Raw genomic sequence first — 27,704 nt, 5'->3', positions numbered from 1 at the left:
ATCCTCTTCAATAGACAGAATTTAAATATCTCGTTAATCTGCGTAGCATGCTTTGATTCCTCTGTCCATGAGAGGGTGTCGCTATTTTGAGGATAGACAGAGAAGCAAGGGAGTTGTAAAATAGTGTTAGGGTTAGGGTCTATATCATCCATTCCATCTAGAAGAAGAACACAGCACAGCAGTAATGAGTAAAATTTAGGACTCAACAGTATTAGTATTAGATGTAACTACAAAGATTTCACTATTAAGTGATCACTGTTTACAAATTTACAAAATTTACAGTGACAACAGAAAGACAGCCAGATATTTTTTGGTAAATTATCATTATAATCAATTGAACTTCAACGGTAATTTGGGTAAATTACTGAGACGTGAAGAATAAATTGTGGCAATATTAAGAAAAAGATTTGCATCACGTTGATCAGAGGAACCTTGTCAATATCAAGAGCATCAGGCGTCACAACCAAATTACAGTGTTCTCCACTAATGTTACCTTGCATGGGTGAGGGTCAACTCCATAAGTTTCGAGTGAGTAAGCCCTTTGAAGCATGTTCAACTCTGCTGATGCAGCACACTGGCACCTAAACGAAGGGAAAGGAGAAACTCAGCACACTGATGATGTTTGCGTATGTCCGTGTGTTTGACAGGTATGATAATGCCTTTGTGTTGATTTATGTGATTTTCTTCCATGAGTCAAAAATGTTTACTAAAGAAAGTGAGGGAAAAACACCAATGGATATTGTTGTTATATACAGTATGTTCTGCATGTTTGCACTAATTCAAGTCAGTTTAAATCATCTGTTAACAGCTTGCAAAAACTTCCATGTGTCAGCCTCTCAAAGACTAAAGCACATTTTACTTTTCAGGATAAGCCTGACTGGTGATCGGATATGTGAAGGTATCAGCTATGACAGCTCATTACAGAAGAGTAATACATCTAATCAGTTCAATCTGTGAAGTTTTTGGTGAAACTGACAGCAACTATGAGCAGGCAACAGCCTCATAACTGATATATAAAACTGGCGAAAATTGATGATATTGATGATAAGAAGATTAATAAGAAGGAACTTTTACTAAAGCATCATGACCAATTATTAAGACAGACAACAATTCAGTGAGCCCTATACAGCTTAATTTCCCCTTATGGAGAGTGGGACATACCCAAACCTTGATGCTCATATTGATTGGATCGCCATGGTAACACAAAAGAAGGGGCTTGTAAGGACAAGGGCTATTGATACGCTGATTGACAGCAAGACAGACCAATCGGTTCACGTACAAGCCCCCTTAAACGGCGTTGTGCTCAGGTTGGTAGGAGCTAAGTGTTGAAGCTTTACTTAATCATTAGTTTAAGTGCTGCAAAGTCAAGAAACTGAGTGCTGTACACAGCTACTCACCATGACTTCAGCCAGTAAAATCAACGTAAACTACAAACACATACATCTGTCTACATATACGTAGAGGAAAATGCTAAACCCATTAAAGAACTGTTTGACTATGAAAATACACCTCACAGACACGCACCCACCCCATCCTATCTGTAAACCACCTGAAGTCTCTTCCTACGGCTCAGTTGTAATCTACATGCTGTTAATCCTGTCCGTCAGACCCTTCGGGGCAGACAGAGGGCACTTAGCATCTGCCTCTGTGCTGCAGGGAAATGAAGGATTTGTCTTTGATGTTCTGTAATCACTGTAAGTGTGACGGTCACAAACCTAACAACATCGCTCATGAGCTGCAGCCATGACATAAATAAACGCACACAACCCGCGGGAGGGGGTTCATGCCAACATTACTGCATATCATGTGATCTTTTCAACAAATTTCAATTCAGTTTCAACTTTTACTTTAATAATTTTCACTTTCATGATTATAATTATGCAGAGACCTCTGGAAGCATTAATCTCCTCTTCTTGTAATCCTGCTTATTATTTCAGAAGACAGAACATGCCAGGGTCTATAGATATGTATCCTGTCTCAGCTGTTTTTAGGGGATCCATGCAGATCTGAGAGGATCTACAAAAGGATCTAAATCATCAGGTCTGGGTTTAGCTAATGCTTTGCTCCATCCATCATGTAAGGGTGATATTCATCAAAATATAAATTATGAAAAGTAACGAGCAAGGTGTCCAAACCAAGCTTGAAATGAATCATTCATGCTCACTCTAACTAATTTCAAACTAGTTTGTTTTTACTGTCATCTGAAGCTAAACTGAAATACCTCCTGCAACGCAGCCACACATCTCTGGGTATCATCCAATTTTGTCTCTAACCAGAACGTCACAAAGCGCTTTATTGTCTGCAGAGTGGGAAATTGTCTCCACAGCATGTTTTGAAAACACAGATCACAGGAATGAGCGTCCACAGCTGTCACCCAAATCAAACAGTAAACCGCTAACAAAGACGCAGCTCCAGACAACAAACAACAGGAACACACACACACACACACACACACACACACACACACACACACACACACACACACACACACACATCTCTTTTACCTGAGCTCATTCTTGTGTATTTCTATAATCTTTCTCTCCAGTTTGAGGGATTGTTTAGGGAACAGCTTGAAGTCTCTGATGTAGTCTGATGGATGCTCCTCTGGGTCATAATCCCCGAGTTCAGCTGGAGACAGAGGAAGCTATCATTGCACAAATATCTAAAAAACTAGTTAAACAGTTCAGAAAATGTGAATATATGATCTTCAATTTAACATTTTCAAGCAATGGCAAGTCAATATTCTGCATAAATGCAATCTATCCACCATAAAATTTGGGGTAATGTGCTTATTCGCTTCATAGAGGAAAGTTATATGAAGACAGAGCAGACGGTTGGTTCAGTTAGTTTAGCATAAAAACTGAAAATAGGGGAGGAAAAAGCTAGCCTGATTCTGTCCAAGACAAAATCTGTCTACCACCACCTCTCAAGCTACCTGTTAAATCATTTTTGTTTAATCCTTACAAAAAGCCAATTGACCGTTTTTCTCAGCAGTAACTTCCTGGAGTCTCTGCTGGTTGCACGGCAACTGCTTAGAGCCAGATGCATAACATATAGACAATTTTGGATTGTCATTATTAATCTTTTTTTCTTGTTTTTTGTACAGATCACAAAGTGAGATATAATTAGTGAGCTTTAAAGGTGCAGGTGGATTTTGTAACCTTTGGACAGCACAAGTCTTTATGCTAAGCTAATTGGCTGTCTGGTGTAGCCTTATATTCAACAAACAGATGTGAGAGTAGCGAATCTTCTCAAAAAGTGAGACCTTTTTCATTAGATTTCTATTCCCAGAGGACACTCATAACCCTGATTTTCCTTATTGAATCCTTTACAAAGTCCTAACAGACAGTAAACTCTCTTTTAAATCCGTTCTTAATTAGCTGTCATAATAAAGGTTAAATCTAAAACTTGCCTGGAGTTTAATTAAACAGTAATCCTCAACCTATTCTCCTACTCTGTAATCAACACCGTGACAAACTGGGACAGGGACCTGCCCTCGTTAATCAGAGCAGCCAATGATATGCTGCAGACACACTCTGGGTCGAGATAACGCAGCCAGTCACACTGGGCTCTCTGGGGATATGGGCCAATCACAGAGTGTTTGCACAGTTCAGCGATTTGTGTATCAGCCAGAAGGGTTCATTTATATGATAGAGCTCAGCTAATTCCTGTCTTAATCCATATTAAAGCAAGTGGCTGCGCACTGTGATTCAACATTAAACTGTTACTGCTAATTAAGCAAAGAAAAAATGCTTTCTTATTCCTTTTCCCAGTGGTCCATATCTTGCAGTGTTTTAGGATTACAACACCAAAAATGAGCCACATAATGAGGCAGTAACCAGACAAATGGAGTGATTGGTTTGACTGCCAGTCTTTGTTTGATGCCCTTTAGCTGGATGCACCGGCCCCTATGATGGTTGTATCCTGTTTACATAGTTGATTGCTTTTAATTGGACTAGACATTTCCTTTTTTTTCAGTTTCAACCCATCCCAATCCTGATCTGTAACTTAGACGGGTTCTAATGTCAGGCGTATTTCTCTGGGGTTCTTTATATCAAAAATGTCACCTTTGGATTACCTGATCTAGAGGACTGAAACAGAGTAGGCAGTGGTACTTTTATCTGTTTCCATTCTGAATCAAAGACTTGGGTAAATGCACAGCACAAATCTGTGATATATTGAAATGCTATCAGGGATGAGTCTACAGCCACTTATCACTGTAGATCTGATGCATCTTTATTATATAAAAGCATTTGCGCAGATGTTGAGGTGAGACAGGTAACCAGCATGAAAATGGAATAAATCCGGCCATTTGTCCGACCAAGTCTGTGATAAATTATAACACATTAAAAAAACAAATGTTAACATATCAGAAAGCAGTAAAGGATGCAAGAACAGCCTACTTTTCTGACCTAATACTAAACAACAAACACAACCCTAAAACACTCCTTAGGGTAATTGACTCTGTTATTAAAGGTCCCCCAACTCCTTCCCCTGAACCTGATGTTAACCTGTCGGAAGTGTTCCTCGCTCATTTTGTAAATAAGGTAGAGACCATCAGGTATCAAATCCAGCCTGACTCTTGCATCCTCTCTATTTCCCATGCATATTCTGCTACTTTTATTCAGTTTCAACCCGTCATAATCTCATTATTAGAACGTACAGTCTCCCAGATGATCCCATCCTCCTGCATTTTGGATATCATTCCCACTAAACTGCTCATGGAAGTACTTTCTACTGACAGCTTTGTTATTTTGAAAATGTTCAACAAGTTTCTGACCTCTGGTTCTTTTCCTGACAGTTTTAAGCATGCTATCATTCATCCACTGCTTAAGAAACCCAATTTGGATCCCCAGTCCTTAAGCAATTACAGACCTATCTCTGAATTGTCTTTTTTATCCAAGGTTCTGGAAAAAATCATTTCTTCCCAATTGATCACTTTTATGAATGATAATAGTGTTTTCAACAGTTTCCTGTCTGGGTTTAGTGCACTTCATAGTACTGAGACAGCACTTCTTAAAGTTACTGATGACCTGTTGCTGATTACAGACAGAGGTAATTGTTGACTTGTTGTTACGCTCTTACCTCTCTAACAGAACTCTTTCTGTCGTTCTGGGTAACTGTACTTCCTCCACAGGTGGTGTTCCTCAAGGCTCAGTTATTGGCCCCCTCCTGTTCTCTATATATATGCTGCCACTTGGCCAAGTCATTGATAACCATGATGTGTTTTACCATTTTTATGCTGATGACACTTAGTAATATTTGCCTTTGAAACCCACTGATCCTAGCAGCCTAGCTAACTTCTCAACTTTTTTTTTTTTCTCAAATTTTTACAATTTTAAACTTATTTCTAAAATCAGGTCAGGTCATCAAAAAAGTTGTACATGCTTTTATTTATTCCCGACTGGATTACTGCAATGCACTTTATTCAGGTATCAGACCAGTATGAACCTACCAGGAGCCATCACCAAGGTCATGTATACATGAATCACTGTAAAGTGCATATTTTAAGTAATGTTTCTACATATCTACACACACATGCTGAATCACCAGCACAATCACGTCAGTAGGTCAACACCAAATCCACAGATTGTCACTGGACCTTACCCTGTATGATGTAGGCTCCCAGATATGCAGCTTCAGCAAAAGGACAGAGGAGACGACCATGGTAGATATCTCTCTTCAGCTGGAGGTACAGGAGATACCTGGACACACACACACACAAAGTTAAGATGAAAGAAAGGCTAAATATTATTTACGCTAAATATATTTTACATATTTGCTTTGTTAATCAATTTATTTATTTATTTGGCTCACATTAAAGCAGTGTACAGTATCATTGGTTAAGTGAGCTTTATGTATTTATTTCATAGAATGAACTTTATTTAGATGATGTTAAATACAGTACACTCACACATTAAAAAAGTCAGTGCTGTCATCATTAAATTACTGTGTTACTACACCAATTGGAGAGAGTATTGCTATGGAAACTACTACCATACAGCAGTGGCTGGTACTGTAGTTACTATGGAAACAGCTTCAATGGAGGCAAGTTTAGGCATGCTGCTGACATGCTGATTTTTCTCATGTTACACAGAGACAAGAAATGGCAGTGGTGCTGAAACTATAGGGATATGTGTTACCATGGATACAGATGGGTTTCCACAGAAGACGAAACACCACAGTCAACTGACTCATTAAACTTGTTTTCTAACTCAAGTGAAAGACGCAGCAGAAGGAAAGCATGAAAGATTGAATGGAGTGAAAAGCCTGCCGCTGCAGCTAAATAGTTTTATTTTTAGAGTCAGTCTGCAGCCGCGTGGAGGTTCTTAAAATTGGCCTAAAAAAACACAGCTGACTATTTTTACATGACCTTCTCAGTTGTGTTCAATTTTCTCCTTTTCTACTTTCTAATTTGTCGCATGCAGATATTCCTGTTTCCTCCTCTGTCAGTCAAGTCCCAGCTAGTCAGTGTCTCTAATTTGAATCCTTTTCTGTCCCCACTCCTTACAGTCAAAAAAGACTCTCCTTCTCCCACTCTGGGCTGTATAATTCCCTGACTCATTTACTGTTTTATCTGTGACTGCACACTATGGGATGACCAAGCACGCCACATGCTGCTATGCTGAACACTTTTACAGCTGAGCTATTCTACCAAAAGACAAACAAAGTTTTTTGCAACCTTATCGCCAGACAAGAACATGTCAGTTTTGATTTTGACGATTCTGTAAAACCTTGGATTACGTTCAGTGCTGATGTTTCTGCAATATCTGTGCAGTGAAACTATGGTAAGGAAAAATTTTGCTCATAATTGTTAAAAACGCAACTATTATTTGCATGCCAAACCATGCTTTCTGCCACTCTACATAAAATGTACACACTTTACTCAACTCGTGCAGTCACTTAACATAGACATAATTCCTATGATTTGATATTTGGGGGGAAATATAAAGTTGTGGAGGAAAATATCAGACTTCAAATAACTTCCTGCAAACTGGAGCACATGCCGCACACACATTAGCATAATAGTTGTGGGATTTTGATGATGCAAAAACTTGATATTAAACACTCCGTTGGATTTCATCACTGACTGCAGTCTCCTCTGAACTTTCCAAACTCAGCTTGACTTTTACTTGCATGTCCACTGCATCAGTTGTGTAATGGTGCACTTTGAGGACTCTGAGATGGGGGTGTTTTTTTTTTTCTTTAAGCTGATGAGCAGAAATTGACACAAGGGCCACATGAAAATGTAGTCCTTGCAAAGGAGAGGGTAAAAAGGATGATGAATGAAAAATCTAGGCCGACATAACTGTGAGAAAACTCAAGGAGGGAAGAAGGTGAGAAACAGAGAGGAACGTTTTTATGACATTGACCTTTAAGTAATAAAAGTTGCAGAGGACAGGGAGATATGCCAGCATAAATTGAGAGATGTGGGGAGACACCTGAGGGAGGAGTGAGATCTGTGGGAGGTAGAAGGAGGACAGAGACAGACCAACAGAAGGAAGGGAGGACACACCTTAGGGATGAAATTATGGAGAGACATCTGAAAAGGATGGAGGAGAGAGAGGGAGCGAGATGGAAAAGCAGGAATGGAGGAGGAGAAGTCAGAAATGGTGATCGTTAGAGAGAAGCTGAGTTGGTGAGACATTACAGCTCAGATGGGACAAAGAACACGAAAACAGTGTCCCTGCTGAGTAAGCATCTCTAATTATCACCATGCCTCAGAGAAGGTGTGTGTGTGCGTGTTTATGAACTACTACTTTTTCCACAAGTTGGACTATAGCAGAGATTTTCAATTCCATCTACCAAACAAAAGTTGCTGTTTTAATAAGATTCATGCAAGCAGCTGTAACATCTACACATTTGTCTAACTTTTTATAGACTGCTGAAGGCTAAAGGCCATAGAAAGAGAAGCAAATGCATCCCAGCAATTTAGTGACAATTAGACAATTAGAATAGTGGTGGTAAAACTTGGATATTATGTGTCAGAGACATTCCATTTTTTAATGACACCAAAACACAATTCTCTGTCATGTGACTGATTTTAATTTTGTTGTATTAGCACACTGGAGGCATGTGATAGTGAACTACATCAAGCTATTGAAATTTAGATGCTAGTTTATATGAATGTGCTAAAGCTATTCTCAAACAAGGAAAAGAAGAAGAGAGAGTCTTTTAGGCTTTCTCAAAAACCACCCATTGTGTGTGTTAATTTTTACCTGGTGAGCTCCTCCTTGATTTTCGTTGGCTCATGGGGATAAAACTTGACCCGGAAGCACATCGTGTACGGCTGCTGAGCTGCTGAAGGCAAGAGAGACACAAGCATGAGAGAAACAAACAAAGTTCAGAGTGGAGAAGAAATGAAAGAAGAAAGGAAGAGAGGAGGGTTAAAGGAGAGAGTGGAGACAGAGAGTGGTTTGAGAAAGAAGTGGTGGAACAGGAGAGGAGAGGAGAGGAGAGATACATGAATAGGAGAGAGAAGGGGAGCAGAGCGTTGAGGATTATGTAAATATGAAGAGAAAAAGAAGTAACAGACAAAAAAGAAATCACAGTGTGCCTCTAATACTGATTAGTCATTTGATAATTATAGTAATTACTCATCACACACACGCGCACACACACACACACACATCCACATACATACACACACACACACAAAGTAGCCTTACTTGAGCTGAGGTCTGTTTCTTTTTCTTTGATCTGAGTCCTAAAGCATTTCATTTCTGACTCTCTGTGTGTGTGTGTAGTTGCTGCGGGAGAGAAATTAAGCTTAGAATGGTATTTAAATATGCATGGTAAAATACATACACACACTTATGTAAGTGTACACACACACACACACACTCAGAGTCAATGACAAGCTATGGGGCTCAGATCAGCAATAGCTTAAACTCCCTCCTGGGGTCTCACAGATATCACAAGAAGGCTTATAAGCACACATTCATGCACACACATGCTAACATTCAAAGTTCACTCACTGAAGTTTGGCACATCTGCATTATGTACAGACACACATATCGATACACCATGTAGAAACCTCAGAGGAAATATTTGGAGCAACTGTTATAAGACAATTATGTATCCACAGATTCTCTCTCTATATATAAAGAGGCTTAATTTACACTTTCTGGTAGAAGTGGACCATTTGTGATTTTTTTATTCTTATTTTACACTCCTCCAAAACTTTTCTCCTGTCTGTCGTGACAGGACTGTTACGGGATACTGCTCTTTGCACCCCTTTCCTTTTGACTGTGAAGGTGGGTTGTGGGGTCAGCAATGTAATTTCAGGGAAGGAAATTCAAAGAAAAAGGGGACAAATCTTGTTTATATTCACTGTGCTCGTAGGTGAAGCTTATATCTAAGGTTTTATTCATTTACACATGTGGGGTATATCAAGTGTAAATGCAGGAATCCAGTTGCAAAAGAGCAACTTCAAAAAAGAGGCAAATTCATCTGATAAAAACAACGAATTTACAGTGGGCATGAGGCGTGACTTAGCCAAAAAGATGGAGGAGAGAAAAAGGATGTGGCAGAAGAGGAGGAAGAAAGTGAGTATCATCTAAGATGGTACCAGAAATCTTTACAGAGTGCCCTCACCACTCTGTCTTTAATGGAGGGATCCTCTGCGGTATTATCCAGCAATGAAAAAACGACACACATCTACATTATACATGCTGAGCAATGTGAAAAGATGCAATCCTCCCACCCGCTCCCAAAGAATTTGAGCTGCTTTTTTGCTCAGGCTTAAGGGACCAAGATGTTTTTTTTTAAAGGTTTCAGAGAAAGTGAATTGGCACACACACACGCACACTCGTTCAAATGTGACGCATATGTACGTAAGCTGAGACGCACAAAGAGACAATAACACACAAACCGCACATCCTAATTTGAGAGTAAATCCTGCCATGGGGAGAACTGATGTGTCAGTGCGACTCAGATCTATTCAACACTCATCCCTCCCCGTCTCATCCCGTTCTTCCTGTCAGCCACTTTCGTCCAAACTGTTTTTCCAATCTCCCCTTTTCTCCCTCTTTTCTCTCCTCATGTCTAATCTGACGTTCTTTCTTTAGCTACACGATCTATCACTGTCTCCTCTCTCCCCCCGCTGAATTAGCCCCCCACACATTTCCTCTTAATCACTCTTTCCCCTCTTTCTCTCTGGCGCCATCTCTCATTCTAACATTCACTGACCGCCCCCCACCCCCACTTCTCGTACACATGCTCTGATGAAGCAAAATGCACAGCTAATAGCTCCTTTATTATTTTATGGTGCGACAGAAAGAACAGGACAGCCATTAAAAGGGTGGGCGAACTTCAGACACAGACATGTCTTTGCAGATTCTGCAGGTAACCGGCCAAACACAGACGAACGTCACACTGAGAAATTCTGCAAAAAAGTGTGTTTCACAAGATAGATTTGATAGAGGAGTAATTATCTAAAACCCACAACAGTGAACACCAGGAATATAAGTAGATTTACTAGTTCAGTTATGATGTACTTGTATTTTACTTGAACCTTTCCATTTTATGCACCTTTATATTTCTACCCCACTACATTTATTTTACAACATTAATTTCTAGTTACTTTGCAGATTTAGATTATTGAAAGAATTATGATGAAATATTATAAATTGAGTTACCCGGAGGTGTGTAAAGTCATTAAAAGTATCCCGACCTTTACCAGGTGCACGATGAATGCATCGATAATTATAATGCATTGATGTTATATGCATGAAATGACACACTGAGTACTTTCACTTTTGACACATTAGATGCATTTGTGCTCTCCTCACATGTCTGTGTATTTCTTTTCCTTTTTGGGCCACTTGACATTCTGGCAGTTTGTTGTGTTTCTGAGAAACCCTGCTCTCGTCACTTTGTCTGTCTTTGTTGTGTCTCTCTTTGTCTCCCTGTGGTGTTTCTGAGAAAAAGTCGCCGTCCCACATGTCTGGCTCTGTCACTACTCGTGTCAAATGGTAATGTGAGCAATGTGGCCTGGGGACATGGTCGGTGATAAGGCCCTGAAACCTGCATATGAGTATATTTCCTAAATGCTATTTGCCATTATGGAAAGCAACTGTTTTTATAATTAATTTCTTTTTTTTTTAATCACATATAATGCATTGGAAATAGACTATATGCTGAGATTTTTAATGTTTCAACTTTTTGAACATCCACTGGCTTTAACACTGTTGTGTGTGTGTTCTGTCATGACCCTGTATGTGAGTACATGAGTCCCCTGTGGTGTTGTGTTGCAGAGCTTGATCCCCTCACGCTGCCTCTCAGCTCCTGAGAGGCAAATACAGGCCTGCATGCGAGGAACACACATACACACACAAACTTGGGCCTACACACACACACATGCTCACACACGAGTGCAAGCAAATGCAGAAAACACAAATAAGGGGAGCAGAAGTGACACTTACACTTCATCTGCCTCACCACGGGCTTATTGGGCTCCAGCCAATGCTGAGAGAGAGAGAGAGAGAGAGAGAGAGAGAGAAATGTTACCCTGAAATAAGAACACTGGCTCTTTGAGTTCAAAAGATTAAATTGCAATCTCAATATACTCCACATGTAATTTAATTTAATTGAATGACGCATGGAACTCAGCAATGTGAGGCAACTTAAGTGCACTAAAAACAAAATCACATCAGGCATAACTGGTATTTAAATTCATCATCTGACTTATTTCTGTTTTTTGTCATTAACGATCAATACACGGAGCTGACAACTCTGATGCTGCTGGATGGAGTTGACTTTTAAACTTCTAATACATATGGTGCACAATGTTACTGTAATGAGCAACACCTGAAAAAAGTTTTTGGACCTTTATTCAATAAGGATGCTTCCCCCTGCTCTTCAGGAAGCTTCCCAGCACCACAGTCTGACCTGCTGGTCACGGTGCAGCTCCCCTAGAACAGCTGGGGGTTCAGGGCTTTGATCAAGAGCTGGTCAGCGCTGCTTATGAGGGAGAAGTGGTGACCTTCCTTTACTCCTAAGCATATATGAATTTTAATCCCTAAAACTGTTAAATGCATCCAACACAGGCCATTATATTTGCTGAAAATGTGAAGTATAGTAGTTAATTTGCTCTCCATCCTTTTTAGCACATTGGGACATTTTAACTTCAGCTATTTTACTGTACTTTTGGACTGCAGTAATCATTGTCTTGCTTCTTACTTCAGAGCCTTTATTCTATTGTAAGGTTTTCCTTTCTGCACTCTTTTATGCTATTGACTTTTGTGCAGTAACACCTCTTGCTGATATTTTTCCTTGTTGTTATTCTTTTCTCATTTTGCATTTTAAATGCGGCTAGAGGCCGACTGAGCTTCTGTTAAGACAAAGCATCAGGTCTCCTCTGTGTGTGTGGGCTGTATGAAATATGGAGACTGAACTTGTTATTATCTGTCACTTGAACTTGCAATATCATGGTATGACTGCCTGCTGATTAATCTCCAGCAGTCCCATTTTGGCCATTCTGACTCACGTTAGTAGGTGATCATCAGTTCTGTTTTTTTGTTCTTCCACTGTGATTACATGCATATATTTCTTTTCTTTTCTTATTTTTCTTTTTGATGGTGTAAAATTTGCAGTAGATTCTGCTTCAGAGGCAAAACAGCAGAGAGATAATAAGATAATAAGACAATGAGTCGATGTATCACTTTTTTATAGATGAAACAGCTATCACAAAATCACAAAAAATGCTGACAGACTGGAATGGTTTTCATGCCTTTGATTATTCTGCGTGTGTGATAGTTACCCTCTGTTTCTCAGGGTCCACATATCGAATACCAAAGTAGTCTTTCTCAAGTAGGTTGTAGTGGTTGCACACATGGTCCAACAGGAACTGGCCTTTGGTGTCTCTCTGCAAAGACATAAAACACAAAACCCATCAAATCCAGGGGGTCATTTCGGATCCGGTACATTCATCTGAGCAATCTTTCCATCCATGCTGATAAATCCCATAAACCTCTGAGCTGCATCTGATACGGTGCCATAATCACAGGAAACAATCCACTCTTGGGTAATATTTCTGTGATGCATACGGATTTTTATCAGGGTAAAACATGAAAGGGAAGAAATATGTCAGCAACATTTTGGTCTCTTGGTGACGATATACTGCATCTGCTGTGGTCGTATTCCAGCCTCCTAACATGTCAGTAAATACAGTCCATATGCTGTTCATAAACACAGTGCAGACACAGAGATCAATAATCACTCTGCATTTATTACCCGCTCCTCGGTCAATATATACTCATCACATACGGACAGTGTGGATAGGAATGCTAAAGTGTAAGGTGTGACTATGCATGCAGGTGCACACATAAAATATACACCTTCAAACATATTGACTAACGCTATAAATACTAGTCTTAATAGATTACCATTTTGTCATATCATATGGATCACAGATGCCCTCAAGTCTTGTGATTATGTGTGCCTGTGTATGTTGGTGTGTGTGTGAGTGTATAACTGCTCTATAACTTGCTGACTGAGCTGGATTCTCTGCTCAGTTAAGCAGGACTGATTGATTCAGTGGGAAATCGTCTGTTTGCCCTTGCTGTGATTTACTCGCCACTAGAGACACACATAAACTCACACAGACACAAACACACACATAGCGTGTGTCGCTATCTTTATGGGGACTTTAAGGGGACCCTTACCTTTACCCTAACCTTAGCCATCGCCTTTTAGTTTTGTCAGTAAAAAACAATATAGTTCAGAAAAACATTGTTCTCCCAGTAAGGTCCAGAAACACAGCCCCACTAAACACTGTGGGCTCCATACTGTGGGTGTTCTCCCAGTTTTGTAATACACACACACACACACACGCACACACACGCACACACACGCGCACACACACACACACACGCACACGCACACACACACACATACAAATACACATACACACACACACACACAGAGGACCATAACTGTCTCTTTGGCCACATCTTGCCAGTAAAACATATAAAACTGCCAATCAACACTAATTAGTCAGTATGGCCTAAAAGTACAAGACGTCTCCATGGCAACTGATCTCGTCTTTTACGTATTAAACTGCACTAAAGTCTCATTGCGGCTGTACTTGTCCTACATACACTTTAAACTTCAGGAGGCACCTGTCCTGATTGTTTTTATTGTCTGTGGAGCACTTGACACACTCTTCTTGCACTCAAAGGACATCATGCCCAACATCCCTGTTGTTTTCTCTTCTGTCAAGCGGCTGCCACATCAGCAGTGGTTGGTATTTTTTGGTCTTCGTCAGCAAGCAAGCTAAGGGCATTAGCTTAAGTCATTACCTTTGTTGGCTGACTCTATGTTGGGATATTTGCAGCTGATACGGACCATAGGTTAGGTGATGCAGAGCAGCTGACTGTGAAGTTGAGTGTTCACCTCCAGCTCTCCTATGTACAGCATGCTCAGTAAAAGAGCACCTTGTTCAGTTACAGCTACATTCACACCCAGTTTGTTTCCAGAAAAAGAACCAACATCTCAAGGGGAGCTTTGGTAAAAGTTCAGGAAGATCTTTCCTCTGACATTCTGCTTTCATTTTTCATTTGGAGTTGCTCTGCCAACCTTCCTTGAGCTAAATGATCCTTGGATCATCATCTGTCATCATGTCTAATTGCCTAATTGTCAAAACCTTTCTTAATTGTCCTCTTAAAGTCTGCCTCTGTCTCTTGAAGCAAACAACTTCTGCTGAATCTTCCGTGTGCCTTCTGATAGTAGGCAGGAGAAAAAAAGAGCATTTTCTTAAAATGACTCCTTTCTGAGGCACAGCGGTCATGTGATGATTTTCTACGAACAGTATATACCTAAAAATACGAGTCACCCTTTATTTTAAGTTCATTGAAAGAGTGCATCATGACTGCAGTATGATGATGTTTCTGAAATCAGTACCTTAGATGACCCTGTTCAGTTGTTCGCTGTGTGTCTCCTCTTGTGCCCAGCCATCTTACACTATCTTACACAAACATGAACTCCTGTACATATGTTGTGTTTGGTAAACACTGCAATCTCTCGCAGAGGCAACCCTTTAGATACATTTCTTGGTGAGTCATGTTCCATTTCTCAGTAAACAATCTGTTATGTGCGGCAAATGCAGTGTAGTGTAGGTGCTGGCAGAACAGCCACGAAGCAATAAATCTATTGTAAATGTCGCTGCAACACATCAAAAGTGTGAGCAGAAATAGCGTATGTGCTTGACTGTCCACAATACCAGCATCAACACAGCAGCTGTGTGTTACACACCGATCAGAACAGAGCAGGCATCATTTTGGGTCAATGCAACAAAAAATGAAGACAAATTAAAAATAAAACATGTACACTGTAGACGCTACACAGAAGGAGTTCATATGTAGGCTAACCACACAAGCACACTATGCAGCGCACATTATCATATCAATATGTAATTAACTACCATTCCCAGTTGTTTTTTCACTGCAGACGTACACAAATAGGACAACAAAGCTATCGTATCAGAGAGATGCATTTATGTCCTTTTCAGTGTTGGCCACCAATGCAGTACTAAGGAACATGTATAGTAATGTGGTTACTTTTTTCAGCAACGAGTATGGACTACAATTAACAATTACAATTCTAAATTCAGTATTACATTACTCCACAATTTGGAGGTCAGCTTGGAGGCGAATAGATGCAAAAGGAGGACTGGCAACAGCTAAGTCTGCGTTCATTGGACAGACTGAGGCAAACCACATACTTTTGCTGTTGAGTAGCACATTTTAACTTGACCAACACTGTGTTCAACATCAGCAGCAGCACAGTTAGGTGGATGTCCCCTGTGACCTTTGTTACGTCACTGTGGTAACATTCAGCTGTCAGTGATCTCTGAGACAGCAAGTCCCTATTGGCTGGTTCAGGTTTACTGTTATGTCACTGTGACACAAGTGTGAGCTGGAAATCTAGTGTGTGTCCCTGTGGGTGTAGCTATGATAGTCTCTGTCTCCATGCTGGTCTGCCTGTGGGGTGTGTGTGTGTGTGTGTGTGTGTGTGTGTGTGTGTGTGTGTGTGTGTGTGTGTGTGTGTGTGTGTGTGTGTGTATGTGTGTGTGAGGTAGGTAGTCGGCCTCTGTCTGTGTAAGCTGCACTTGTGTGTGTGTGTATGTGTTTGTCTGTCTACATCTCTTTAGGATTTTCGGCTGATCCATGTCAACATTGTTACTAAGCTGTTAAATCTGAAGAGCAAACAGACAGAGAAACACACAGAGGGAGGAGAAAAATAGAAGAAACAGGATAAAACAGCCACGCTGCGAGCCGTTTCTAGCCAGATCATCAAACGACACCTTTCTTCTGTGTGGTTCTCAGGGCAGACGCTCGTGGGGAGAAGAGAGGCGGACTGATGCCAAGAGAGATGAGAGAGAGAAACAGAGCAGACAGAGAGTGAACGTGGCCAAACACATGAGAGGCCAGAAGAGAGAGTAGTCAAAGACAGAACTAAAAAAAGAGTGAATAAAGGAGAGATTGGAAGATCGACTCAGACGAGCGAGGCAGAGAGGAAGAGAGATATAAAGAGTCTATGTCATGTCCAACAAGGGCTGAATACATATTTTATATATCCAAAGGCTGGGCATTAAAAATTAACCTGGTCATCCTGTCTCTACATGATCTCACTTAATGACGGCAAAGTGCTCCTCTCGCTGCCTCGCTTCAACACACAGACACATACACACTCTTTAAATAGAGCCTTCGTGTAAAACTTATTCAGTTTAGCGGAAGCAAAGTGCACTTTGACGAGTATGTTTGAGTGTGTCTATCCATCCACTGTTTGGTCTCAATAAAGAAATGCCCTTAGAGCCAGCCATGTCAAGCCGCAGACTAAGCAAACACAAACTGCAAAGGAAAATACTGAAGACCATCAGGATACTGAGTAGAAAAATACACAAACAATTATTTATCACAAATTCACAAATTCACAAAAAATTGGGTTGCACCCATGTAGCTCAGCTGGTAGAGTGCACACCATTGATTCTCTCTCTCCCTCTCTCCCCTGTTTCCTATCACTATCTAATAAAATTGTAGTCAAGTCAAATTAGTTTTGAACTCCATAGTTCAAGGTGGCACATCCCCTTTTGAGTTGATGAATGAAAAAAATTCATTCATTTGAAATCTTTTTTCTTTCTACCAAGTGACTGAAAGTGAAGTCCAGTAGTCTCTTTTTAGCTCTATTTTAGGTCTCCACCAACTCCTGAGGTAGACGTCGGGCTCTTTAGCTGCTAAATGACCCAGCTAGTTGCAGTGTCTGTTTGCTGTTTGGTGTTCAGCAGGTTGTTTTACAGCTTTTTCGGTGAAAACAGCAGTGAGAGTGAACCAAACCAGTAAAGTTGGGGGCCAGACAGCAAAACAATGAGCTGAAACTCTCTATGAAGCTCCTTAGAGCTGCCGATAAATGATCATTCTCCATAGGTTTATCACTACAAGTGACACCCCTCACATTGTCACTGTCATTTGACAGATGGACTTTTTGTGTTCATTTAACCCAAACAGCCAATTTATCATCTGAACGTTAGCTGTAAGTTAAGCTAGCAACAGACGCTCAGAGCTCAGCCTCAGACTGAACTCACCAAAAACTACGTCTCTTTCTGTTATTTCCCCCCAGTTTCTCTTTTTTTCTCTCGTCTCTGTAAATGTATTAAGCAGATTCATAAAACTGCAAAATCAGCACAAATATTTCGCTCTAGTTGAAAGATTTTCATCTTTGCATGCAGTCCTGTCCTCTCAAAGTTGCCTCACGTTCTCTCTGAGCACATGATAATTCCTGCTCTTCCCTAGTAATTGAAATTTTGGAAACAGGCTAAAAGCTTTTTAATTATGCAGTTAAAGGAAAGCGAACAATATTCTTTGTCCATATGGACAAAAGTCTTTGAGGATTATGGAATAATAATATTATAATATATAATAATAACTGGTATATGTTTTTAAACTTCATCTTTCAGCCTCAAATACAGTGATAATACATGAGAAGAACAAACTGAGGCTAGATCAAATTCATATAGTTTTCCTCTGATATTATAAGTCCTAGAAGTTACCAATGAAAATAAACAGATAGTATATGTTAATGTGAGAGTAGTATTCTTTCTTCTAAATGAGATAACGATATACCCATTAGTTGTTGTGAGTAATTTGTTTTGATTATGAATCTGTGACCTCCACCAGTCCAGCACTAGGACCCTGGGTGCCCTGGCCCAGTTAAAGACCGCTTGTTGTTTAATTAATATGCATGCCAGCTCAATTATGACGGGTCCTCATCGACTTCAACACGATTCATTTCATGACACGGCATACCTAATTGGCTGAGCTGAAACGCTGTGAGGAGAAAGAGCGTTAAATTGATGCGATCCCTGTGTGAAGAAACCAACACACAGTCCTTATCTGCACACACAGGGACGGAGTGAAGGAGAGACAGAAAGAGTAGTGGGACTTAAAAGATAATGATACACACACAAACTATTTAAAAACCTAGTGGCTGCTTTTAAGACGGATGCTACACTAATTCATAGCTTTTTTTCTGTTGGCACGGCAGCTACTGTTCAGGGAAATGGAGATTGGAGACGCTAGTGGACCAATTTGCCAATTAGGAGTGTGTAAGCAGCCTTTTGTGCACGAGTGACAACATTGTCCTTCTTTTATTAAAAGTGCTTATATTTCTAAAGCCCGTTTGTGTTTACCACCCAAAACTCAACCCCCGAGCCAGTGAATGGATCGATCCAGAGACAAATCAATGTTCTGGATGTAGGGTGTGGGAAAAGCAATGGAGAGGATCCCAGTAGGAGTCAATTTCTCTTCTCTTTGTATTCTTCAGGATGCAGAAGCTCCGTTTTCTGCACATTCCCCATCCATGTTATCTTTCTACTCCCTTAATATTCAGCCCTCCATTTTTTAATATCCCCTCAAGTAGCTTCATGGTTGGAAAACTGATCTTATTCCACAATCACTCTAAAATCTAAACCATAAATCTGTGTTAGCTATGTTATATCGAAGCTACAAGATGTTTACACTGAGAGAAATATTAAAATCCAAGACTCTACACAACAAAACATTATGTCTGCATCATTGCAGCAAATGGAAATATTCTAAATGTCTTGTTTATTATTTTATACATATTTCCCCAAAAGTCAACCTTATGTAATTGGAAAGTCTACTATACTGGAGAATAAAATAAAGCTCTTGAACTGGTTAACTAATATCTTGAAACAGTTTTTAAAAGTGAGCTACAGATGCAGGACATAAATGCAAATTATCGTCTGATGCTACACTGACTACAAGATTGGAAGAGAGAAGCGGAGGATCAAACGCTTGCAGTCAGGGAGCTGAATTATGGATCACATTCAACTTCTTTGGAAGGAGATGACTGGCCTCACCACCGCCAACCCTCTCTGTAATGGCCCCCCATCATCACGCCATTTATCAGTAAATGTTTGATTAGTAAATTCAGGATGTCTTTGTTTTAGACCTGACAGGGAGAATTAAGAGAAGCAGTGTGAAGAGACGGGACATAATGTCATATATCAGAATGAAACCCACGCAGCTCCAGTCTAGTATTGATTTCATGAGCTGCATAACAGAATATGTTGGGTTTAACCTCTTCAACCACTGACCCACAGCATTAATGGACTCTTGCCTGGAGCTACAGACTTGGCATATGAAAGGACCGACTTACTTTATCATCAGAGTACCATCCATAGAAAGAGATAGTAAATATTCCTGTATCTAAAAAACCTTGGAACAGAAACTTCACTATTAGGTTGGCCCACCACTGAAATATCAACAACTAATGCCTTAAAATGTGGATCAGAAATACATGATCCCCTTCGAATGAACTGTAACAATTTCCCCTCTGACTTCTCCATGTAGCATCATCATTAGGTCAAATATTAAAATATATTTAGGACTAAATTCCAGCAAGACTAATGACATTCCCATGAGCCTCAGTTGTATTTTGTGTTTAGTGATAATTAGCAAACGTTAATGCTAACATGCTAACAAGCTAAACTAAGACGGTAAACACGGTAAGCATTGCACCTAAACATCAGCATGTTAGCATTGTCAATGTGAGCATGTTAGCATGTTGAAATTAGCATTTGGCTAAAAGCACCACTGTGTGAAAGGGCAGCCTCACAGACCCACTAAGCATGGCTGTGATCTTAGTCTTGTCTAAAAAAGTTATAATATTCTTCACATCTTTTGTAAATGTACATTCTTGCAAATTTGTTTTAAACAGTGTGGATTCATTAAATCTTATGCAGTGATCAGTGACAAGTGATCAGTATCCTACTCATTAGCTCAGTTTCTTATTTACATGGAATAAAGTTCAAACAGACGCTGTCACTATAAATTTCTGAGACACTAATCTACTGTGATACAAAGCTTCAAATCATTTCATTTAGAAAAACATCTCCACCTGTAATATTTCAGCTAAATTTACCTACTGTACATATCAATCCAATAATCCTTCCACTCCTAAGCACAGCACTCAAAAATGTGACTGTGACCTTGTCCCAATGTGGAAGGAGACGAACCAATTACCTTATCATTACCTGCAATGCCGCAAAGATGCTTACATGTGCACATGTATGCGCACAAAGCCATGCACAAATTAACACTCACTATAAAACATGTCATGTGCACCTGCATTTATGGGCGGCCACAAAGCCTAATAAGCTCAGAGGTAGAGCCATAAATTTTCAATATATGGAGCAGAACCCGTTTCTATTATGATGGAGCTTCATTGCTCTCGCTCTGTGAGCAGCTGGACACTAACTCACAGGATGGCAGGAGGGAGAAAGTGTGATGATGATGGCATGACTGTAGCTGCAACACTGCTGCCGTGAGTGTGTGCACATGGTGGGTGCACTGAACTAGCCTTGCTCTGCAGAATGTTAAAAATGTAGTGATAGACAAGCAAACAATTAATGGCAGAGAAAAGAGAGACTGTGTGCATAGAGGGCTAGTTGGAACATGTTAGAAGATGTGAAAAGTTTGTTTGTTTGCTTATTAATGTCTCTGTCTGCGTGTGCCTGCCACTGCCTCTCTCTCATGATGTCTAACAATATGATGCAACAAGCAGTTACGTGTGCACCCTACAGGGAGAAGTGGTTAATACATACACCATGCATGCACACACATACAATGATGATGTGATGCTGTACTCTATATGACGTTCAGCTTCACCAATCACAGACATATTTACAGTTTTTTATTTATATTTACTTTTTTCTCTTTACTTGCTTACGTTCTAAATGTTTAAATAAAGGTATAAATACAGATGTGGTTGAACTGATGTTTGAACTAGTAGAGATGTTGTGGAAGCTTGTGTGGAGGCTTTCTGTTTGGCTCAATCAGCCTCTGCAAAATTAAAAGAATGTGAGAGATACATGTGGGCAACACATGAAAATATAAACATGACTATATTGACTAGATTATTATGCTTTAATTGCTTTATTGATACGTTTTTAATCAATGTACCAAGGACTCCCTTGAAGGCAGAATTAATACTGAGAGGAGTATCCTGGTGAAATAAAGTAAATTGAATTGACTGTAATTTTGTCAAAGCAGAGTATGGACAGTGTCTCCAACCACATGTTTCAGATGTTGAGTTGCACGTTACTCCATGAAAAACTGTTTATTAATTAAAAAGGGGGATAAAAACTATTACAAATCCTAAAAGGGCTTAAGTAAACCATGCTTAAGAAACAAAGACTGATTTTACCCTCTAATTCTACAGCAGACAATGTATGATGAATTGCGGGGAGTAATTCTAAACCTCTTGACTCACATAGTAATGATTTCAAATGTCATTCTAACAAATGACCATGTATTCTCTGATGTATATGAATAGATTAGTTCAACAATGAGTGGATAAACTAGGCCTAGCTGTCAAACTTGTGCCTATTGCATGAAAATATCTGCGAATGCACGTAATGTATCTGCAGTGGTTATCGCCCAGCATGGTGACAGTGAGTATGGCGCCCGTCCCTCAAAGGAACAATCTGATGCTGACGTGTCCTTGAGCAAACCAATGAATATCAATCAGCTCCGAGTGTGACCTCTGACCTATATCAGTCTTTTTAACTCTTACTTTCTCTTCGCTGTTGTTCATTTTGTGACTGTTTCTCCTCCTTTCTGCGTTCTACCTCGTTCCCTCTTTCCTGGTTATCCCTTCCATATTTTTCTCAACCTTGTCTTCCTTGTTTAAAATCCACCCATGTCTGCCAGTCTCATTTCAAACGTGTTTCATGTTTTAATCTGCTTAATCTGTTTTTCCCGCAGCCACTCCACCACATTTCCTCTGCTGTCATCCTCATGCCTGCTGTAATGTGACCAACCATGTCATCCTATATTTTTTCTTATCAACCATCTTTCGTTCTTTCGCCCCCACCTGTTTCTTTTGATGTTTCTCCCTCTCTCCCGCCCCTCTATCCTGCCGTCTCATCTCTCTCTGCTTCCTCTCAGTTGTGAGGACGCATCAGAAAAAGGATTATTTCTCTTTAGTCATCTTCGGAGGAGCATCAAAGAGGTGCTGGCAAGCAGGATAAGAATAGAAAACTGATGCTATTTATAACTTGTTCCAAAGAATGCCTTCCAGCTGAAACAATCGCACTGCCTCAGCACGCGCACACACACACACACACACACACACACACCTCTCCTTGACCGCTATAAAGGCAGATACAGTGAAAAACAATACCAACACCCATATCTTTAAATAGACTCCCCATGTCATGTATTGATAAGGTGACTCCCACAAGAATAGAAACTGAGCAACCAGAAGGATATATTTCAAACTTCCAAAACTTCAAGTTTTTTTCTGTGCCATGCAGTAATTTCTTGCTAAGTGTGGCGAATTCATGTCCGTAATTACAGAACTTTGGCTCAGTGGCTACTTTTAAATCTTTCATGCAAGTGAGCCATCAAACACACACACACACACACACACAAGCACGCACGTATACGTGCACATATACACGCACTCGTGGTGGAGCGCATCGCTGACAGCTGACTGATGTTGGCCTCATGAAGAACAGTGATCTCCCTTAATTATACATGATGTGTCACAGAGAAGGAGGAGGGAGGGAGAGAGAGAAAGAGAGGACGGAAGACGATATAGATGAGAGATGTAAAAATAGAGGGTGAGAAAAGGTGGTCAGAGGAGTGACGATGAAGCTTAAAGTGGAGCAGAGAATAAATGGGGTGAAAGTGAGGAGCAGGAGAGGGAGGAATGGAAAGATGAGAGCTCAGAGGAGAAGAGGGAGGGGAGGAGAAGGACAGATGGGAGGATGAGAAGAAAAGGAGAGGATGATGAAGGGGAGAGGAGCTGAAAGCAGAGGAGGTCACTGTGTTTTGATCTTGACATGTCTCTCCTGCAGCAGGTCTGACTTAACATCACCGCTGAACATGAGCGGCAGCAGGCTGCACACGTTTAACCCCCGGGCTGTAGACACACATGCAAAACACACACACACACACACCCACCAGCGCACACACAGCCACTCACACCCTCTCTACCTGCGTTATACTCTGCTGGCAAGCTATTCTTAGAGTCACAGTCAACAACTTAAAAATAATTACTCTGGCTGTTGCAGGCCTCACAGCAAGAGGGTTCCTGGTTGAAGTCTACTGGCCGACTGGGGCCATTGTGTGTGCATGTTCTCCCCTGGTACTCAAACAGCCATGCAGGTTAACTGGCGTCTCTCTGTAATTGCCCTAATTATGAATGGTTGTCTGTCTCTATGTGCCAGCCCTGCGACTGACTGGAGCCCAGTCCAGGGTGTACCCCGCCTCTCGCTCAACATCAGCTGGGAGTAACTCCAGCGCCCCTGCGACCCTCTAAGGATAAACAGTATATGCAAGGATGTAGGTTGTGTCACGTCTTGACCCAGAACCTGAACTCTTTTCAAAACTGTTATCTAACTAAATGTGAAGTTATCAATAGAGAAAACACATCTAGCTCTCCCTGATTCCCCAAACATATATGCAAACACATTCATTTGTGAGCTTCGATGGGCTCACACTGGTCTGAACCTCGCTATTTGTGTGATCTGAAGGTTTAAGGAATTCTTATGAAATAACAACTATGGCATCACTTCACCAGTGATTTTCACACACACACATGATCACAAAAACTACAAAGTGTAGTACTTGTAATCTTCATTGTCATGTTTATTTTGTTTCATTTAATTTTTATACTTTTATTCAACTCTTAATATCCTATTTACATGCATCTTTTCATATAATCATGTGCTTCTTCTATATCTTGTCTTAATGTCTTTTATGTCCTATACAAATAAGCTCACCTTCCCTTTAATTTTAAACTGGTAGTAATGAGTCATGCGTTACGTAAAGAAAACCAAAAATGAAAATATTTACACTTATCGTGGCTTTTCAAGATATTTTTTTCATTTAATCAGGATAATCCATGCGTTGCCAAACACTGCGCCCCAAGGGGACCTGGCTAATACGCCCATGTTTTATGCAAAGTCAAGAACTGATGCCTTAGAGGAAAGTTAAAGGAAATAAGGGCATCAAAGACTCACATCAAGCAAACTATTCAGTTGTGGCGCATTTGCACAAAAACACAATTTGAGAATAATTATATCACACTATTCATATGATGGTATTCAATTTAGAGCTGTTTTTGGCTTCTCAGCCTGACCTACATGTTTAGCCCAATGTGAAGAAGAAGTACGGACAAAATATGAAGGACAGACAGCGAGGAAAAACGGGCAGGAAAAGTAAGAGATGGAAGTCTCTGTAGTACAGTGGAAACAGGAGAAGTGCTGTTAGCATGAGGAGCACAGGATGTCATGAAATATGTAGGAAGGAGCAGCTCAGCACAAAGCCATTAAAGAAAGCCCTGGAAAATGCAGTCAGCTAGAAATATAAATGTCCATTTCCTTATCATGCATAGATACACATACACACAGCTAAAAGCACATACAGACTCTCACAATCTTGGACTCTCCAGGTGAAAAGCCATATTTTGATGTTCTCCGGCAGGTACACTGAGTATAACACACTTTCGTGCTCTCAGAGACACAAGCACGCATGTCTACGTGCCTGTGCAACACAAAGAAACTGACAGAGCTGCTCTCTGCCTCCCTACCTCCTTCTCTCTCAGTGCACTTTATGATGTTTTGTAAATCATTGATTGGGCGCATGTAGAAGACCAGCGGGACAGTTAGTTTGACATGCAGCGAGTGTTTTCAGTCTTTCAGGGTCAGACAACAGGGCCGAGGCAGCTGACAACTTCTTCTAAAGGCAGCTCAGAATAAGGCGAGGTGCTTCTCAGAGCTGTGTTCACTCAATACGTCTCAATTCTGCTCAGCTCACTGGGATGTCAACAAGGGGGTCCTGCTCTGAGGGATTTGGTGCAATGCTGGATAGAATTTAATATAATAGGATAATCTTTAGATGCTGTTTGGCATTGCACATATTTTTATGTGCTTATCAAACGTGTGTGTGCTCTATAATTATGAGTCATAATTTGGCAGATTTTACCTTTCTGGCAGCAGCTACGGCTCAGGCCTGGAGGGGCCCAGGAGCCACGCAGGATCTTATTTGTTTGTGTAAACAGGGGAAAGTTATATTTTCCTTTGTTCTGGCAGCCAAATGGGTTTGGATATTCAAATGAGAATACCTAAAACTTCTCCATTTACTGGATCAAATTATCAGCATTTCTGTCAGTTTTCCAGTTGGCTGGATTTTTGTTTTAAGGTGGTGGTTTGTGCACCAGTTCCTTCTTGGCTTAAGTTAACCCTTGTATTACAAATCCAAGGCTTCATGTCTGCTCAGAAGAAATCATAAGAAAACTAGAAGCCTTCAAAACTCAACTCAAAGCTGCAGCTCTGGGACGGTAACGACACAAAAGCTCAAAACTGATAAATGAGAAGGGACATCAAATAATATGCTGTAGGCAGTAAGTCATAAACATCAATGACTGACTGTGAAATTTTAGCATTTTATTTTTCACCGCAGATCATGGTCGTGTAAAGTAATTGAACGCTCCTTCATTAAACTGCTTTTATAATGTTTTTTTTCCTAACATTTTGTACGGCAGTTCGAGTACAAGCAAACATAAAAAAAAGAGGAATAATTTCCTCCTGTTTGTTTCAGTCATTAGGTGGCACACACAGCCTTATCTCGACATGTAAAGACAAGTAATGGACAGAGAGGATTTTGGGAGGGGGGTGTAGCTACTCTTTAGCCACCGGTCGTTTCAACGAATGAAAAGATTGTGAATTAGTTGCGGATCTCTTCTGCTCCTTGTACTGTCTCGGACTGGAAAGGCTGATATCACATTTGAAGCTGATAATTCAAATTGAAGGCTCAGATTTCAGAAATCGATGAGTTCTTCTGAGTTGTTTAGTGAATCATTGTCCTCCAGTAAAAAAAATAAATATCCAAATCGTCTACTTTAAGTTATAAGAATAGCTTCAGTTTTAGTTCAACAATGCAGCTGCTTATGGGCTGATACAGGAGTGCCTCTCTTGGCTCTCTGGCCACACAAGCCGGCTGGGTGGAAACACCATGTATCATCATCTCTGTGGGCAGGCAACAGAAGTCTTCCTCTCTCTCTACACACACACAGCTTCACATGACTGATTGCAGCCAATAACCCAAAAGGCAGTCCTCTCTGCCCTCATCATCATCACTATCATCACCACCACCACACCCATGAAGCCCCACCATCTCCTCTGACATGAACCAAACTTCATCCTAACTTCTCTCTATGTGGGTCATGTCTTGCTTGGACCCAGCATACATGTATGGATCACTATGGGGTATGGTTTTCCCCCCTCTTCATATCTCATAAAAGCAGGATGGAGCAAAGCCTGCAACCTCTCCTGTAAATCACAGCAGAGCGGCAACTGCAGGAAAAACACGTTCAAATTGTCTTCGTTGCACAAAAATGACGATATGATCATAACAGCCTAATGATAAACAATATGGACTGTTATAGCCTTAAATCGAGAATAAATTTAATTCACCACAAGAAGTGAAATTTAAAGGAAATGAATCTGCTGCATCCACGTGATATTTGCAATAATCACAGAGGACAATGCACGAGGTGGACGAGGCTTTCGTCTACCTGGATGCTGCAGGAGATCTCGGAGTCGTCCAGTAACCGGATCGTGCAGAGGATCTCCTGGTCCAAGGAGCGGATGCTGGGGCTGCGAAACCGGAGCATTTTCATCCTCCTGTCGGTTCTGTTTCAGCTCCTCATGTCAGCGGATCCACGGGCAGACCAGACGCACGCGTACATACACTGTGGACTCGCGCATGCACACGCATACATGTATGTGCCTTTCAGTCGGGTCTTGTCACCCCTTGTGACGCCCTTGGGAATGAATGGGTGGATGGAGAGATGGATGGATGGGTAAAAGAATGGATGGATGTAACAGAGCGGGAAGGAGGGAGGCTTGCATCCGACTCCTGCCTGCCCACTGTTGGATCCTCAGCAAGGAGGATGGCTTTTTCCCTCCTCTCTGTCTTTTCCTCCCTCTCTCTCTCTCTCCCTGGTGCGCTCACCCTCACTTCTTCCCCTCTCTCTCCAAATTTCAGCATTAACCCTCACATTGCCATTATTGATCCCATGTGTGTGGTGTCACATTGTCAATTGCCAATTCCCTCATGTTTTCACAATTCAGCAAAACATATTCAGCTCCTCGTTTTATGTGCTTTTTA

The 27,704-nt window shown here is 40.7% G+C and overlaps 1 protein-coding gene across 1 annotated transcript in view; it reads right to left on the bottom strand.

The window, feature by feature from the left end:
- frmd3 (FERM domain containing 3) overlaps positions 1 to 27,213 on the bottom strand; it is a 48,407-nt gene extending 21,194 nt beyond the window's left edge. The window contains exons 1-7 of the mRNA XM_070833851.1: positions 27,109 to 27,213; positions 12,764 to 12,868; positions 11,427 to 11,469; positions 8,220 to 8,301; positions 5,608 to 5,705; positions 2,505 to 2,628; positions 494 to 581 (exon numbers count right to left, since the gene is read on the bottom strand). Of these exons, the coding sequence (XP_070689952.1) occupies positions 494 to 581; positions 2,505 to 2,628; positions 5,608 to 5,705; positions 8,220 to 8,301; positions 11,427 to 11,469; positions 12,764 to 12,868; positions 27,109 to 27,213 (645 nt within the window). The remainder of the gene's footprint in view (positions 1 to 493; positions 582 to 2,504; positions 2,629 to 5,607; positions 5,706 to 8,219; positions 8,302 to 11,426; positions 11,470 to 12,763; positions 12,869 to 27,108) is intronic.
- Between the last annotated feature and the right edge of the window lie 491 nt (positions 27,214 to 27,704).

Source organism: Pempheris klunzingeri, chromosome 7, assembly GCF_042242105.1.
Source record: "Pempheris klunzingeri isolate RE-2024b chromosome 7, fPemKlu1.hap1, whole genome shotgun sequence".
NCBI lineage: Eukaryota > Metazoa > Chordata > Actinopteri > Acropomatiformes > Pempheridae > Pempheris > Pempheris klunzingeri.
This window is presented reverse-complemented; position numbering and strand designations above follow the sequence as displayed.